The 16,612-nt window shown below is 43.1% G+C and overlaps 2 protein-coding genes across 2 annotated transcripts in view; one reads left to right on the forward strand and one right to left on the reverse strand.

Moving 5' to 3' along the window:
* MEIS2 (Meis homeobox 2) overlaps positions 1–813 on the reverse strand; it is a 176,165-nt gene extending 175,352 nt beyond the window's left edge. Inside the window, exon 1 of the mRNA XM_053944775.1 lies at positions 617–813. The gene's annotated coding sequence lies outside the window, so the exon portion shown is untranslated. The remainder of the gene's footprint in view (positions 1–616) is intronic.
* Positions 370–8,639, forward strand: LOC128789173 (uncharacterized). Its single transcript, XM_053944778.1, has 5 exons — positions 370–381; positions 2,185–2,263; positions 3,747–3,849; positions 4,257–4,282; positions 5,450–8,639. The coding sequence occupies exons 3-5, from the start codon at positions 3,785–3,787 to the stop codon at positions 5,770–5,772; spliced, it is 414 nt and encodes a 137-aa protein (XP_053800753.1). The 5' UTR covers positions 370–381; positions 2,185–2,263; positions 3,747–3,784; the 3' UTR covers positions 5,773–8,639.
* The last annotated feature ends 7,973 nt before the right edge of the window (positions 8,640–16,612 follow it).

Below are 16,612 nucleotides of genomic sequence, written 5' to 3' on the forward strand. Positions count from 1 at the left end.
TCCCGGCAGGTATTTTGTCTCCCTCTCTCCCTCACTCCCTGGGATGAGTGAGTGTCAGTAAGTGTTGGCAGGTTGGCTGCCGGCTGCCTTATAGAAGAGGCTCAGTTTTGCGGCGCTGATCGGCGGGAGAATGAAGTGACGGAACCCGGAAGTAGTGGTGGCCATAGCCAGTCCTGCAGCGCGGCGGCGGCGGCGGCGGGGAGCGGCGGCGGGGAGCGGCGGCGGCGGGGAGCGGCGGGGCGCGGCGGCGGGCGCGGGCGCGGGGCGGCGGGGCGCCCCAGCCGGCGGAGCGCCGGGGATGCGCAGCGCGGCGGCGGGGCGGCCGCGGCGCCGCGCGGGGGGAGCCGCGCAGCAGCCCCTGCCCCGAGCGAAGCACGGCGTGTAGGAAGGAGCGAGCGAGCGTGCGAGCGAGAGGGAGGGAGGGAGCGAGGGAGGGAGGAGGGAGGGAGGGAGCGAGGGAGGGAGCGAGGGAGGGAGGCAGGGGAGGAAGGACAGGGAGAGTGCGTGTGTGCGAGAGGGGGGAGAGGCAGGGGAAACTGCAGAGAGAGAGAAGAAAAGTGCGGTAGAAGCCCGGCCCCGGGTCGGTTTGCGCTAGATTATTTGAGCAACAAAATACCTTCCGATTACCCGCGGTGTCGGGCGTCTGGCGGCGCGCGGGGCCGCTCGGTCGGGTCGCCGGCTCTCGCCGCTGCCGCGCGCGGTGCGCGAGCCCGGGGGCAGCGGGAGCTACAGCGCGCGGGGGGGCCGCGCAAAGTTGCTCTGCCCCCGGCAGCGAGGCTGCTCCGGCCCGCCGCTCCCGGCCCCGCCAGCGCGCCGCGCTGCCAGCCGCGCTGCCTCCCTCTGACAGTTCATTGTGCTTGGCTAAAAATTAATTTTCCAGGGCATGAAGAGAACGCCTCGTTCAAACCGTGTTGGGCACCGCTCTTCATTAAGTGATCGCTGCTATCAAACACGCTCTGGATGTCTTAAAGGGGGGGGGGGCGGGGAGAGGCGGAGGGAAGAGGGGGAAATCCCTTTTAGTTTTGCGATTAGGCTGCCAGGCTTTGTAAAGGGCTTAAAAACAAAGTCATGCTCAGTCTTTTGTAGGAGAGATCCAGATGTTATGTAGATTTCTGTTTGCATGTTCGTTTTGAGCGGATCCGGCGGTGAGCGCAGTATCTACGTGTGTGTGTTGCTGGACTTTACCGTTTATCGACGTTGCGCTTGTGGAATGTATGCTGGAGTATTAGCTCGGTAATGCCTTCTAATGGTAGTGCTAATTACAGTGGGGTTATTTAGCAAATTAAGTGAGATGATGCACCCCCCCCACCCTTGAGTACCAAATGAACTTTTCCGAACACACAGGCACACACACACACACAAATGCGCGTTAATTTTGGTGCGTTTCTCTCGCCCAATCACTTCGCTGAAGCTACACCATGCCTTACCTCAGAGCAGTCAATTACCAAAGCTACCCGGGATCATCAATCATGGGGGATGCTTGAAGTTTAGGGGAGGAGCGATGGTCAAACTATCGATTGCTGCAGTTTTGTCCTCCCCAACCCCCCACCCTCGTTCACGGTCCCCTGCACATAAAATCTAAAACAGACTATCCCGTTAATAGTGGAATTTATCAATTATTATGTACCCGTTTGTGAATGTGGCCTCATACATAGATGGCTTTTGAAAATACACGGCAGAAAATATATTATTCCGTTAGATTTTGCTTTGCTTTGCTTTTCGTGGTGATGATGATGCTTTTCAGAGGTTTGAGGCTTTTTTTTAACTTTAAGAAAATGACTCAAGGGGTAGTTATAGATATTTGGCCTGATTTTAATAGGCAAAGGGAATGAGCTCCAGAGGTCAATAAACCCCTCCAAAATGATGAATGATTGAGTACCTGTGATGATGATAGTGATTACCGGAGCAATTAAACAGTTTGATTAAATGAGCCATCATAACAATGATGTCTGCGGGAAATCAGCCCTCACGTATAAAGAAAGATAGTGTGGAGAGCTGACAAACGCCAGTGGGCATTCCTGCATGTTCCGCTAGCGCCGAGCCCTGCAGAGCAGGGCTGTATTTACAAATACGAGGAGAATACGGAGAAAAGCCCCTCTCCTACTTATAGCCAGAGTTGCACCCCGCTTAAAACCCGCCAGAAGCCGGAGAGCAGACACGGGTTGTTTTTTTTTTTTTTCCTAGAGGATCTCCTCCAAGATTAAAGCTAGTCCTAAGAGCAACCGAATTGCTGTGACTGACTTTCACGGGACTGTAAAGAGAGGTGAGTAGAAGAGCCCTTAGTATGTAGATCTCTTTCAAGCAGTGGTTAAGTCAATTCATTTCGCAGGGAAAAAGCCAGTCTTCTTGTGCAGTATTTTATACTCTGTCGTATAAATCGGTAACGTAATTCAAGATATTCATGGTAATGAATGCTTGGCTAATCCTTTGGGTGCGCGGAGACCTACAGAGCAGTAGGTTATGCAAATCCTTTCCTACTTTTACAGCTGTAGTTTTCTAGCAGATTTTTTTTTTTAAGAGATCTAGTCATCGGTGAATGTTATTTGGGTTTTTTTTCCCTTCTTTCTTCCCCCTCCCTCCCCCCCCCCCACCCCGTGCCCCAAAGATGCCAGATTTCTCAACTTGCATGGAATCATTTGCTTGTGATGCAGCCAGCTTAGAGGACGTGGTTCAAATATTTGTCGCTTCCAAACTTGTTTTTTAACCGTGGCAGTGCAAACCTAGAGCCTTCTCTCTTGAGATATACAAATGTACCTCTTTTCAAATAGTTTCAGTATCACGAAAGAAGAGGACTTTCCTTATAAACTGGCTGTGCAAAAGTAATCTGCCTACATTTAAGGCTCCATGCATTTTTTTAGACCACAAGCTGTAAGAGAAGTTAATCAGTTTTCTTCACGAAAAAAGTTAGATTACTTGGCTCCCATCGAAGAAATTATTTTATTGCTTAGAATATCATTTTAGACCACTTTTTTTTGCTAATTCTATTTTCACAGAAATCTCTGTATATCTCAGCTGCCCTGACTAAGAAATTCTGAGAAAACAGACTAAAATCAATGCTGAAAAAAAACCAGCCAAAGACTTGTGCAGTGTTCAATGCTGCTCCTTTCAATTGTTTAATTTTTTTCCCACTCCTAAAGTAATTAACCCCCTGTGTTGCCTTGCCCTGCTGTGCGTGTTTGTAATCTGGGACAGGGACCAACTTTTAAAAATTATTTTAACTTGATAGAAAGTGAAATTTCATATAGTAAATGGAGATCTTTCATGTTCCTCCTGTGTCTTTTTTTTTTTTCCACATGAAAAGCATTGAAGCCTTTTTCCTCATCACTATCCCAGTGGATTAAAGCACACAGAGAATGTGGTTTATAAAGCGCTACAGTTTAGCCATTAAAACGGGATCTCAATTTAGCGCCCTTAAGTGAATGTACTCATCTATTAACAAAGATGCTGTTGGGAACTCGGAGGAAAATGGGATACGTGTGTGCAGAGAGTGAGGGCTTTCACATACTTAGGTGATTTTTCATTTAGCCCCCCCCGCCCCCCCCCACTAGTGACATTTCTTTTTAAAAAAATGTAATTCGGGAAAATTAAAATGGCTAATTTCCATTTCTCCTGCATCACTTTCAGAGCGAGGACTGTTTTCAGGAAAAGTGTGAGATAGATACGAGTTGGGGTGGTGCCTGCAGTTTTTTTTGGGTTTTTTGTTTGTTTGTTTGTTTGTTTTGTTTTTGTTGTTTTTCTTTTGATAGATCGGCTCAAAAGTCCAAAGAGAAATGAGGTGTCCGGTATGGAAGTGCATCTCAGTCAACCGCCAGCTCCTTTTGCCGAGGCTGGAAATGGTTTTAACAGGCGGTAAAATTTCATCTTGTGGTGTCAAATTGGGGTCAGTTTGGGGTTAGCGCTCTCAGTGTCCGAGCAGGAGCTGTCCAGCTGTGTGGGGATTCATTAAGGGCAAAAGATCCGTTTCAAGAAAAACAATACAAAGACAATCAGAGGGCTAAAGATCCTCTTCAAATCGCATTTTACAAGTGCACCAGAACAAATATGGATGCTGAAACCTATTCCCTTCAAACTCCCAAATCGGCTTCTTAGCTCTTGGAGGGAGCAAGAGAGAAAATCCTCTAAAAGTTAAGAAGAGTCTGTTTTCAATCAGCCTTTCCGAAGTGTGGCATCTTAGTCCTTTGCTGGCTTTGAGACATGCCTCTCTTGCTTGCTCGTTACGTCTCTACCTCCCTCCCTCTCTCTCTCTTTTTCCACAGCCTTGCAAAAGCGGATGGTACAACAGGTAATATTTCAGATTTCAAGAATAAATCCCACCGGAGACCTCAAACCGCTGTTTTGCATGCGCGTGTGTTCCTATCACAAGATTTAATGCAAATAGAAAGTTTTTAGGGGGAAACCAGCCATGCTTGTGAGAAATTCTATTGTACTCTGTAGGAAATTTTGAGCTCTCCTTGTTGGTGATCCTCCAGTCCGATGGGTAATTTAGGCTAGATTTACTTTCCGGTTCTTAGCAGTTGTGGAAAGCACCTATTGCTAATCTGGTTTATTAAATTCGCATGGTTTAAATCCTCTTAACGTCCCTACATCTGTTAGGACAATTGACTCCTTGCTACAGGGACAAATAACTTGAACCTTAATCTTGTTTGTAACTTTATTCAATGTTTGTTTGTCTGCTGAGTTCAAGTATTTTGGAGGATGCCATTGTATTCATTAACATGTAGACTGCATTTGAAAGCAAAACTCCTCTTAGATGGGTCAGGGATATCATGGAACACAGTGAAAAATTTAGCATATTCAAACTGGCTTTTTATCTCGAACTATCATTCTAGCAAATGTGTCATAATGAATGAAGAAAGCAATCTGCCTGTTAAAATATGGACGCTGGACATCACTGGGACACCGTAGTGAAATTCATGTGAATTTTACTTTTTGTTTTGCTTGCAAGGCGAAGTGTGGAGTTTAACTAGTACCTTTTTCTTTTTATAATCAGGATTGTGCCACAGTTAAATTCCTACCCCCAAACCCGCTCTTTACCACACTCTCCTTTGCCCTTACGGTTGCTTTTTACAACTTCAGTCACTTTTTATTCATCTCAGCACTCTTTGATTTGCCTCCGACTTCCCGCAGCTGCAAGACTTTCGAGGTCCCATCTCGGGTGCCCCTGTGAAATCATGCACATTTTGGCTTTTGCAGATCCCTGGGTTCATTTAGCTCCTCACCCTGATCTGTCTGCCAGTGGTGTACTTCGCTTTTCAGTAACGTATTATTATTTGTCGAAAATCTTTCTAGTCCTGAAAGTCAATGGTAGCCCATCACGGTGAACTTTTCTTGACCTCGACTGCGGTATGACTGAGATGTTGGGAGCTGGATTAGGAGGAGGTTCATTTACTTACCTGTTACTTCGCCTTTTACTCTTTCTTCCACCCTTTCGCCCTCTGTTTTCTTTTAGAGGGAAAAACCCCAATCCCGCACGAAACAAGAACGATCCGGGTTCGTCCTCCCCTGCCGACCCCCTTTCTCCCCTCGCTGCCGGGACGCAGGGCTGTAACCCGGCGCTGGCGGGCTGCCCCGGCGGGCGCTGCCGCGGCCCCGAGCGGCGCTGCCATCAGCAGCCCTCTAGCGCTATCTGGCGGGGCTCCAACACGAGCCCGGAGCCGCGCAGGGCCCGGCCCTCCGCCGCCGCCGCCGCCGGGGCCGTGGGGCCGGGCACGGGGCTCGCTCCGCGGCCGCAGGGCCCTCGTCCCCGGCTCAGCTGCTCCCGCGGGACGTTGATGAGGCCCAGTCCCGGGTTCCACCCCTGAGGGGCGAAACCGGCCGTGGGAAGGGGCACAGAGATGAAGCCCTTCGCGTTTGTCCGGCTTATGTCATTCGGGTGGTGTGAAGCACTAAAGTCAGAGGAGATGAGATTTTTTTTTTTTTTAATTATGTTATTTAGGCTGGAATGTTTGTGAAAGTGGAATGTTTGTAAAAGTGGAGACCATAAACAGTCGACATTTATTTCCATTACACACCAGAGGGAAAAAAAAAAAAAAAAAAAAGAAAAGAAGAAAACAACCACAAACCTGTCAGGGCTTCCCACTAATACTGTTTGCACAGGGCAGTAAAAAAATCTAGTTTGCAATTGTTCTAAGAATCCCGAAGTATGAAAAAATTTTAATCTTTCCGGTATAACATGGTAACCAAAAGGACAGTTAGGGCAAAGTAAATGGCTTTAGTGTGATACCAGAGAATCCGCAAAGGCTTCAAATTCTCCTCAAGCTCACTCAAAATATCTCCTTTTGTTCTCCAGCTGCCTATAAAACTCCAGAAGAGAAGTGCTCTCATTTTTACACTGGAGTTCTCGGTCCGGAGAGAACAATATACTCCTACCTCTTTTGAAATGATCCGGAGGCTCTCATAGCACACAGGCAATCACTCGAAGCACGAATTTCCTTTTTTTTCTTTTTTTTTTTTCCCCCAAGAACTGCTCGGCCCATTGTTTGAAGTGGGATTCAGTGCAGAGCCCAAAGAGAAAAGGAAAAAAAAAAATCCTGAGAGCCCGGTTTGGTATTGCACAGAGATAGAGCTGACAAAATATTATAGCGTGTTTCCTAGAAGTACATGGTGAGAGCCGGCAGTGTGTTCCCGAAAAGAGGTTGCTCTTTATTTCCACCACCACCCCCCTCAAGATTGTGATCGTCTTTGTATGTCTTTCTTTTGATCCCACAAAAAGAATGCAATACACATACATGTGTTTGCTCTCCATACAAGAAATGCCATACAATGGAATATGTGGCCAGTCAGTCCTCATAATGCTTAGTTTTGCTGTAATTAATTGAAAACAGTTATTAGGTCGTCATTGGCAATAGCGTAAATAATTGCAGCAGATTTTTACTTAAAATTGACCGGTCATAGAGTGATAGATCGATTCGAGGTATAAAAATGATGTATCAAAACATCAATGTCGATTATTTGAAATATTGTAGTCGAATCTTTTTATTGCTTCATCGGTTAAGTGTCTGAAAGTGCTGTGTTCCAACATATATTTATGTTGTCAATACTGTCAAAACTGTCAGTTTTATTACAGTGGATTTGTAATACATTTCGGATTTGCTCATTTACATAAAATGTCCACCTCAGATACCCCTCCTTTTCTCCATCTCTGGAAATCTGTGTCAGTTTAATGAAAGGATTCAAGACTCATACCTGAAGAGGGGAGAAAAAAAAGAAAAAGGAAAGGAGAAAAATAAAAGGAGGTGTTGCTCCATTATGTCCAATTTTAACATCCGTTTGAAAAGCTTGGGCTATTTCTGACTCGCCAAAAGAGGGAATTCCTCCCCCCTTCCCCCTCCCTCCCCCGGCCCCGCTTATTTCCCCAGTAGAATTTAAACACTTTTCTACTCTCACACCTAGATTAAACCATCTAGAAGAATTGGGAAATTGTACAGGGTTACAGTGACGAGCCAAAGCACACCTGTGAATGCCGCAACCCTCCCAAAGAGAGCAACAACCCCCCGAACCACGCACACACGTGCAGGGGTTTGAATCCTGCTAGAAAGAAGGAGACAAAAGGAGCAATAAAATAAATATGTGTGTGATCCTTTCCTAATGGTTTGGAGCCCAAAGGAAAAAAGCAAACTGTAAGCAGTGTTGGGCATTTGATGCCCCCCCACCCCTATTTTATCAGGGTCTGATCGATGTGATTATTCCTTTTAACTGTAAGCAGTGATTTTTTATTAGCATGATCTCAGGCAACTCTCTAATTTTCTCCAAGAGCCCAGCTGAGGGATAGAGAAACTCAGGAATAAATAAATAAGTCCATTTGCACAATAAAGTCTCTTCGATAGAACAAAGAGTGAAATTAGGCAAGTAACTTTATTTCCCACCCCTTTCCGAGGATGAAGATGTTTAAAGGTGTTGGTGAGATGGACCTGAGGGGTATGTGAGTTGGTTTCTTTCCTCTTCCCCCTTCCCGCAATCCCTCCCCCCCCCCACCCCCCACCCCTTCCCCCCGGGATATCTGTGTTTAAATAGATGCTGAAGAGATTTCTGAGTTCACGGGAAAGAAGGAAGGTTAGTTAAGGGAATGGCAGCGCGCCTGGCAGGTATTTTAATGACTGTCCCTTTCTTTGAACACTTTCAATTTCTCTGCTTCTTGTACAGAATATGTTTCCCAAACCAAGTATGATTTCTGTTGTAACTCCCGTGTGTGATTGTGATCCCTTCTGAGGTAAATTGAGAAGTACGCTGCGCAAAAGGAGGAAATCGCCCCTGGGGTGCTTTGTTTACTTTGGTTTGTAAAATCCTGCTAGGGGATGGTTTCCTCAGTGTGTGGCAAGTGTTTCTTCAAGAAATTCATCAGCCCTTCTACAATTACTTCGAGCTCCGAGGGAAGAAAGGTGCCATCACTTTCTCACATCCCAAGGTGTTGCAGGGGGGAGAGAAGAAAAGGCTGGAGCATTTAATTATAATGGGGAGGGGGGGTGGGGGGTGGGGAGAGCGGAGGCTGCAGAAAGGCGTCCCAAGCCTGTACCTGTAAAAAAAAAAAAAAAAACCTGCAAGGGTATACTTGGGAAGCGTGTGCCATTTAGACATGGGGAAAAGTACCCCGTCTTGTGCAGTAATTAGTCTGAACAATAAACATAATTGGAACAAAATCAGTTGGAAGTTTCTGCGTTTTTAATTACGTTTCATTTTGTGGTAAGCCGTAAAATTATGAATGCCTCTCAATTAAACACTATCCACTTGTAAAGCATTTAACAACAATTATTCCTTAATCAGTTGGAATGTTAGCCACAAATGATGCTGTTAAACATCAAAGGGACGCCTTAGACGTTACCTTTTAGTCATAAGTAAGAGGATTAATTTCTATAATTAGAGGGGATAAATATGTGCATAAATAAATCTAATTTTTTTACACATTCTCATCCTGTCTGGGAGAGGCGAGAGGCGAGGATCTTTGACATCGCTCGCACTCCTAGCTTTCCCTGGTCGGAGGGAACACGGGAGCAGCGAGGTGAGAAGCCCCCTGCGGGGAGCCCCGATCCTGCGCGCAGCTCCTCAGGCGCCGGCCCGTCCCCCGCGGCCGCACCAGGGGTCCAGCTGGGCCTGGGGTTCGTGCCCACCACGGACAAGGGGCTTCGGGGCAATTTACTTCCCTACTCGGCTTTTATTTACCTGGGTTTTTTGAGTTTTTTTTACGGAACCTGTGGTCTACCTGGCTGTTCATTTCCCTTGGGGACAATTTGCTGTCCCCAAACGAAGCTCGAGATTTGAGTCGAATACCGCAAATAAAATTAGCATGACCTTGATTACACCCCGTATGAATATCTCATTTACCTAATGACTTTATGTCACGTACGCAGAGGGTCAATTTCCTTTTAACCTTTCCCGTTGCTGCAGTAAGCATTCCTTTATAATCAATGGCTGTTTGAATAATCAATTCGCATTTTATGATCCCTGACAAACTCAATATACGTGTGCCTGTTTTCAGCAAAGCAGCCGTCCCCTCTCCGCGCCGTTTTCACGTCCGAAGAGTTTGCGGCGGGGTTTCCCGGTTCCCCGGGGAGCCGCCCGGGCCGCTGCGGGTTCCGCGGGGCTCCGCGGGCGCTGCGCTGGGCCGGCTGCTCCCGCCCGCTCCGCTCCGCGCTGCGGCCGCCCCCGCGCAGCCCCCGCCGCCGGGCCGTGCCGCCCCGGGAAGACTCGCCCCGGCACAAAGGCGCCGGTCAGCATCTCCCCGCACCTCTTTAGCGCTGGCAATTCCGCGCGTTTTCCCACTAGCTCAACCCGAAATATGCGGCCTTCCCGCCTTCTCCCTCGGTCTCCTTCTTAGGAATGCGCACAGCAAAAAGCCCGTCTCCCGGGACAGTTCCCCCTTTTTTGTCTTTGCTGGGACAACCAGCCGTGGGGGGAAGGTTTCCCCGGCTCTGCAGCCAAGGGCAGGAGGCCGCCCTGTAGCCCGACCTCCTTGACCACTGCTGAGAGGAGCCACGGGTCCTCGGCCACGTCGGCACCTGTGAAACCTCGAATAAGTCCTTGCCTCAGCCTCACCGTACTGCTGACGTTCGGAAGCCTCACTCACTGCTACCAGCCCTCTTTTATTGACTCAGTCACCTCCAAACCGTGGGTCGGCAAAGTTGTCCCAGAAGCGCACCCCCCAGGCACAACTCAAGTGCAGAAGTGTATGCAGAAAGGAGGGGGGCTAGGGCAAGCTGAACTTTGCAAATGTTTTTTTCTATAAGTACATCACGTTTGCTGTGATCTATGGTGTGAGTTGGGAACTGAGACTTATTGCAACCCTGTTCCCTCTATTGGATAATTAATGCTGATTCATAGCAGATTCTACCTACAAATGTGTGTTTCGTTTTTCTAAGCAGGGTCCATGGTTCTTTGGTATGTTGTTATTCCCTGAAAGGTAATTGCACTTGATATTCTCTCAGGGAAGGCTCATTAGCCAAGGGCAGGGTGGCGTTGCCAATCTCAGTCTATTTCAACAATTCAATGCAAACATTTGCCCCAGAGGTTCAGTACAACACTCCCAGCTCACAAAACAGTTCTTGGGTACAACATTTCTCTTAAAAAGCCTTAGGTATATATATATTTTCCACCCAAGCAGGAAGAATTTTAGTTTAGGGGGTTTTTGATTAACCCTTTGTTGTAAGTGGTCAAAGATACACAAGATTAGACATGTTGCCTTGGATTGCAGGACTTTGCCCTTCCTTTTATAAATAACCAGGATACAACCCTGCATGAAACAGTAGAAAAGGTACCACATCTCACACTCCTCTGTATTCAGTCCCTTATGCTCTCTTAACATTTACAAAATGCATGTTGAAAACACTTTTCCACTGCCCACCATTACAGACCTATATTTGACTTCTTTCTCACCCGTGTCTGCTGTCATCTCTAGCTCCTTTCATCTCTTCTGCTAAATTAATTACTTCACTAATGGAAGGCAATGAAACTCAGGTATAAGGTAAGTTAGGCAACATAGGGTTGTTAATATATACAATTTTATGAAGCTGAATCCTCCATGATTGTTCTAATTTTATTTTTTTCCCTCTATTGCTCATAATTTTGAAAATCTTATTCTTCCATTTGAGTCTTGTCAGTCTGAGCAGGATGATTCACAGTAACACTGCAGAGAAGATCCCATTCTCACAGAAGAAAATGGTCCCCACAGGAGAATAAAGAGAAAGCAGAGGGACAACATCTAGACTTAACAAGTTCTCAGATATCACCGTGTTTTCCATGTTAGAATAAAAGGATCTAGGAATTTTTATTTATGGTGAATTAGATGGGATATTCTCCTTGGTAATGGTATTAAAGGGCAGAGACTGTCTGAATTCCAAATAATAGGTCCTGTGTCTAAAATGTATATCTATCCTACTGCATTTACATACTTCCACTCACCATGATTTTCCTATCACTGTTAGCCAAGAACTCAAAAAGCAAAACTCAACTATGCTGAATCACCACTGACTTTAATGTTCCTACATTAGAAAGGAAATAGTCCTACACTGTGTCTATAGAGCAAATAGCTCTAAAAGACTAGACACATGTGTCACCAGTTTTAATTCTCACTGACCAGAAGGGCTGCCAATCATTCCATGCACCTGACCTATTAAGGGGACCACAAGTTCATAGAAAAACACCTCAGTTCTGAGAATCTCTGTCAACAATGTTTTCCATGCTGACAGTCTTCAGTATCAAGTCTAAACCTGTCCCAAAGTCCCATTGATTGAAGGAAAACATGGATGGAGGACACGAGACAGGATGCTGCAAAGTAGTTTTGCAGGATGCCAAATCTGCAGGTGTGAAGTATTCAACTTGCTAGGTCATAATAATAGTAAATTGGACAGTCCAGTTCCACCCTTCTAGTAAACCCTCAGTACAAGAAAACATCAGTTCTTTAATTCATACTTTGGTGATTCACAGTCAGGGCTTTTGTTTGACACTTTAAGTATCTTTCATGTCATGGTGGTACATTCTGCTTTTTCGAAAGCATTTTTCAAGATGAACTGGTTTTTCAGTGATGAAACATGATCAAGTTAATGTACTAATAGATTTAATTTTTAAAGTACTTGCTAAATTTAAAACTTGTCTCATGCATTTATAAACCATCACTAATAGTTCTATTGATCAATTATATAAATAGCTCCAGCAGAAGCTTTTCTTTGATGTAGACAAACATAAACAGCATTGAAAAAATAACACACAAGTGATTGTTCTGTATTCTTACCTTTAGGCTATATTATGATCACAATAAGACATATCTAGGCATGTGTCATACTGGATAATACTATTTCTTCAGTATTTCAGGGCACACAGCTACCTTGGACTTCACAACAGCTGAGACTTGTCATTTAAAAGCATGGTACTGGTATTAGAAAAAACCAAAACTCTACTGATATGTAATTATTAACCCATATGTTGAGTTTATTTAAGAATTGTTTCACATTAAATACTCAGATCCTTTTATTTCTATTATTCATGTGCCAAGCTAAAAATAAACATTTGAAATATTTTTCTCTTTTATGGAAGAGATGATGAAACTATTCATTTGAAATGAGCCCTTGGATGAATGCAGCTATATTTTCTGGGCTCAGAACTCTTATTCCTAGTTGAGAACCCCACTTCATATGAAGGAATTTTGCTTCATTTTACTTCAAAACACTGACCAAGTAAAGCTTAGGCAAACAGTTTTCAGTAATTCATAATATGTTCATTTGGGCTTTTAATTTCATTACTCTTGATATGTTACTGATCACCTATCACACTTGCTCTCTTTCCCAAAAGGTTGTTTGAAATTATTTAGGAGACTAAATTAATAATAAAAGTGCCCAAGAAATATTCCTGTCTGTGTTTGTATACTTTAATTTTGTGCAGGTATTATTTGACAGCCTGATCCTGCTTCCTTTACATTAGAAGCAGGATTTGGTCCATAAAGGAAATGCATTCATCTAATATTTGTTCAGAGAAAAATCCTTCTTGCTTTAATGTACGGTCACAAACATGACCAAAACAAGAGCCATCTGAAACCCCTTCAGCTGCTTTGCAGCTTGGGTTGCAGCATGAACCCAGGAACAACCAGTTTTGCCACTGTAGGTGGATTTCAGCTTTCAAACACTATGGAAAATCATCCGTTGACTTTCTTCCCCCTGCTCTTGGTTAAACTTCAGATTACTTTCCCTGGCAAATGGCTTTTGATACTCAATTCAGAGAATATTTTTTGATTCAAAAGAAAATTTGTTGTTTTTTTTTCCAGACTTGATTCATTGAAGAAAATCTAGCAAGAGTCTTAGAATTTGAGAGCGTCACTGCTCTCATGACACAATCCTCCATAAATGGGAAAAAACATACAAATATCTTGACCCAACCTTCCTCAGGTACCTAACAATTTAACAGACTTTTTTTAGATTAACAAACATGAAAAGAATGGGATTTTGTACCCACTGTGCTGCAATCAGTATACTTGTTAGGTGGAGTTTTTCCTGGGAAGAGGTATATTATTGTACTGTATTCTTAAACTGCGAATTTATTCTATTGGATTTACCATAAAAAATAAATAAAATGAAATTTTTTTTCCTCTGATAAAAAAGTGTTTTAAGTCAGAGGAACAACTTAATTTTCACTCACATTTGGAGATCTGAATTGTCCTAGAATCTGAAACACTAGGATGACACAGTTAATCTTGGTATTCCTTTCTGAAGAAAATAGTAAATAATGCCATTGCAATTCCAATGAAACATGCTAAATTGTGTTGATATGAACACACAGACAAAGAAAAAACAGTCAAAAATAACTAATGGACCTCTTTCTCTTCACTTAAGCTGGAGAAACTCTAGGGAAGTTAATGGAGTTGCAGTGATATAAGACTCTAGTAAGGTGAGAATTACACAACTTGTGTTTAACTTGATGCTATTACTTTAAAGACAGAGTTTACTTCACTAAATAACCTGAAAATAAACACAAAACAAAGGGCAAATGAGACAAATTACAAGTAAGCATGCATGCAAAAAAGGTAAGTGCAAATTAGATTTGAATATGCATGAGTCACAAATCATTGACAGTTTGAAATAATGCAAAACAGCTTTATAAATGAGGTTAAGGCAAGGGACATCAAAGAAAGGCATTGCTAAATCAATAGCAATTTGATTGTGCATATACTTGTAAATTGTGGTTACAGTTTTTGTGACGTAGGAGAAAAATACTGCACATGTAGTGAGAAAGGGACATATAAATATTCTTTTTGAATGTGTTATTTTTCTGCAGTTCAGCATTTACTTGGAGGCCTGGTGTGTATAAAATGACCAGATATAACTTCTTAATTTTTTCCCCCAGGAGAATTATAGTTTCCATTGAATATCCAATTTCCTGTGTTGTGTTGCTTAGTATGACAAAAATTCAGTTGTTAACAATACTGCAAAATAGAATAATTACTCATTTCATTTGGCTTCAGTAGAAGGATAACCTGCTGATGAAAATCCTGTCATAAAATCATAGTCAGTGGAGATTATCTACTTCTTTCAGAGAATTTAGCTCTCAAAAGTGGAAATCAGATAAGCTGCAAGTCTCAGAGCAAATTGCTGGAGCACAGGGATTTAAAAGAATGATCGCTTGAAGGATGGCCAGTCTGACCATTTAACTCAGAGCTTCTTAATTTTTCTGGCTGTAAGCCTCAATAAAGTATTGGGCTCCTGTCTTATTTGTGAGTTCTGTGGATATTTGAAATTGAATGGTTTCAAAAGTTGGTAAGAATACAGAACCAAAAGGCAAAACTGCCAGAAGTAATCTGCCCATTTAAAATTACTCGAGGGTGTTTGTTTTTCCTAAGGGTTTATATTTTGATTGCTTAACACTCACTGTAATATAGTAACTGATTCCCTTTCTTCAATGACTTTTACATCCCATGTGCCAGCCTTACTCTCTGGCATGACAGATGAAGGTCCGCCGGGTCAGGTGAAGCTAAATATATACATTTACCAATACTGACAGCAAAATCAAGAAGGGATATCCATTTGGAAATGGCATAGGATACTCTGGTTCTATAAGAAGCAGCACATGACTTCTTGCAGTGCTGCCTTTAAAACCATCCACTCACTTGAATGAAGCTGGCAATTAACTCTTGTCAAAACACAGTAAAAGGAAAAAAACAGATGTCGAATAACTTAGGAAAGGGATAACCTTATGTCCTACCCAATCCCCTACATGAGCTTGTCAGAAGATAACGTATCGCTCATGCCATCACAATATCAAAAGATACCTCTATGTGCCATGCTTAAATTCAGAGAGCTTTCCGCAATGCCTTCTTTAAATCTGTGTTTATCTCAGCATGAATAAACAATAGATAAGTTAGAAAGAGTAACTCAGGAATGTAAAAGACTCAATTGCTTTTTCAGGAACATTCCCTTCAACTTTCCCAATCTGTGCAGAGACAAATTAATCTCCCCTTAGCAAGAGTGAAAGGGAAAGTTACCTCTTGGTCTTAGCACAGATCTTGAAATCAAGTCTTGGATTTCCTTCTGGCTCTGTGCCTCACTGTGACTGGCTAGGTTTATCAGAGGTGAATTATATGTATTCCTCCATGTCTACAAAAGGAAGCTCACAATAAAGTTCTTTGTGGTTCTGTGACATGAAATTAGTAAGAGAATATGAAATCCTCTGACATGAGGTACCAGTATATGTCCAATACATTAACTTTGTAATCCCTATTCAAAGCTCTGTTTTTACATTACATACTACAAGATTTGTTTGCCTGTTTATAACCTTATGCATTTTTAGTAAAGCACATCTTCATTTAAATGAGAAATTATTATCTCTTTATATTAGAAATTATTGTCAAAAACAACTTGTGTGTGCCTATAAGCAAAGGAAATAAATACCAAAACTCGTTTAACCTCTCCAGACTTATATTGTGCACATCACTGTGTCATGTGAATGCTGCTTCAAAGAATGTGGTTGTCCTGGATAAAGTCAGCTTTAACTAGATATTGCATTACTTATGAAAATAGGTCAATGGTGTTACAGACCATTCTTCAGTTCAGCAGAATACCAACAGCCTGTGGCAGGTGAAATTCAAAGGGTTGGGTTATTTTTATTTTCTGGCAAATTCTTTTTTCCTGAAGAAAATGGAAAAAAGAGAGTTAAATTACCACAACAAGACAGCATGAGTCTCTACAGTACCCAGAAACCTGATTAAATTAATCAGGATTTTGCCTTCTAATTTGTTCCTAGATGTCTTTCTGTACTTTGCTCTTTGTGGAGTTTTCTATATCTTTCCAACCAATTACCTCTAGTCTTAATTTATAAGCCCTTCTTTAAGTATACTGATACTGATTTCTGGCCTGTGACTTGGCATGTAAACATTTACAGACCTAGTATGATATGTGACCTGAAGCAGGCAATGCAGAGCAGCTCATATTAGACCACTTGAATGCTACATCTAGGTTATGAATTATCAAATCAAATAAAGGGAGACTTGGCTCCCTGTATGTGATCTACATTTATACATTTCTATACATCTCTTCCCAGGTTCAAGAGTATAAATACTCCTTTTGAGAGCTTGCATTTTTTCAGAATCAGAGAATAAGCTGAGTTGGAAAGGGTACATCAGGATCATTAAGTCCAACTT

This window comes from Vidua chalybeata, chromosome 6, assembly GCF_026979565.1.
Source record: "Vidua chalybeata isolate OUT-0048 chromosome 6, bVidCha1 merged haplotype, whole genome shotgun sequence".
In the NCBI taxonomy this organism is placed as follows: domain Eukaryota; kingdom Metazoa; phylum Chordata; class Aves; order Passeriformes; family Viduidae; genus Vidua; species Vidua chalybeata.

Excerpts from the sequence above, each read along its gene's own strand:
- LOC128789173 (XM_053944778.1), top strand. The coding sequence starts at position 3,785 with ATGGAAGTGCATCTCAGTCAACCGCCAGCTCCTTTTGCCGAGGCTGGA. Across the intron at positions 3,850-4,256 it reads GGAAATGGTTTTAACAGGCG|CCTTGCAAAAGCGGATGGTA; the intron begins GTAAAATTTCAT and ends CTTTTTCCACAG. Across the intron at positions 4,283-5,449 it reads AAAAGCGGATGGTACAACAG|AGGGAAAAACCCCAATCCCG; the intron begins GTAATATTTCAG and ends GTTTTCTTTTAG.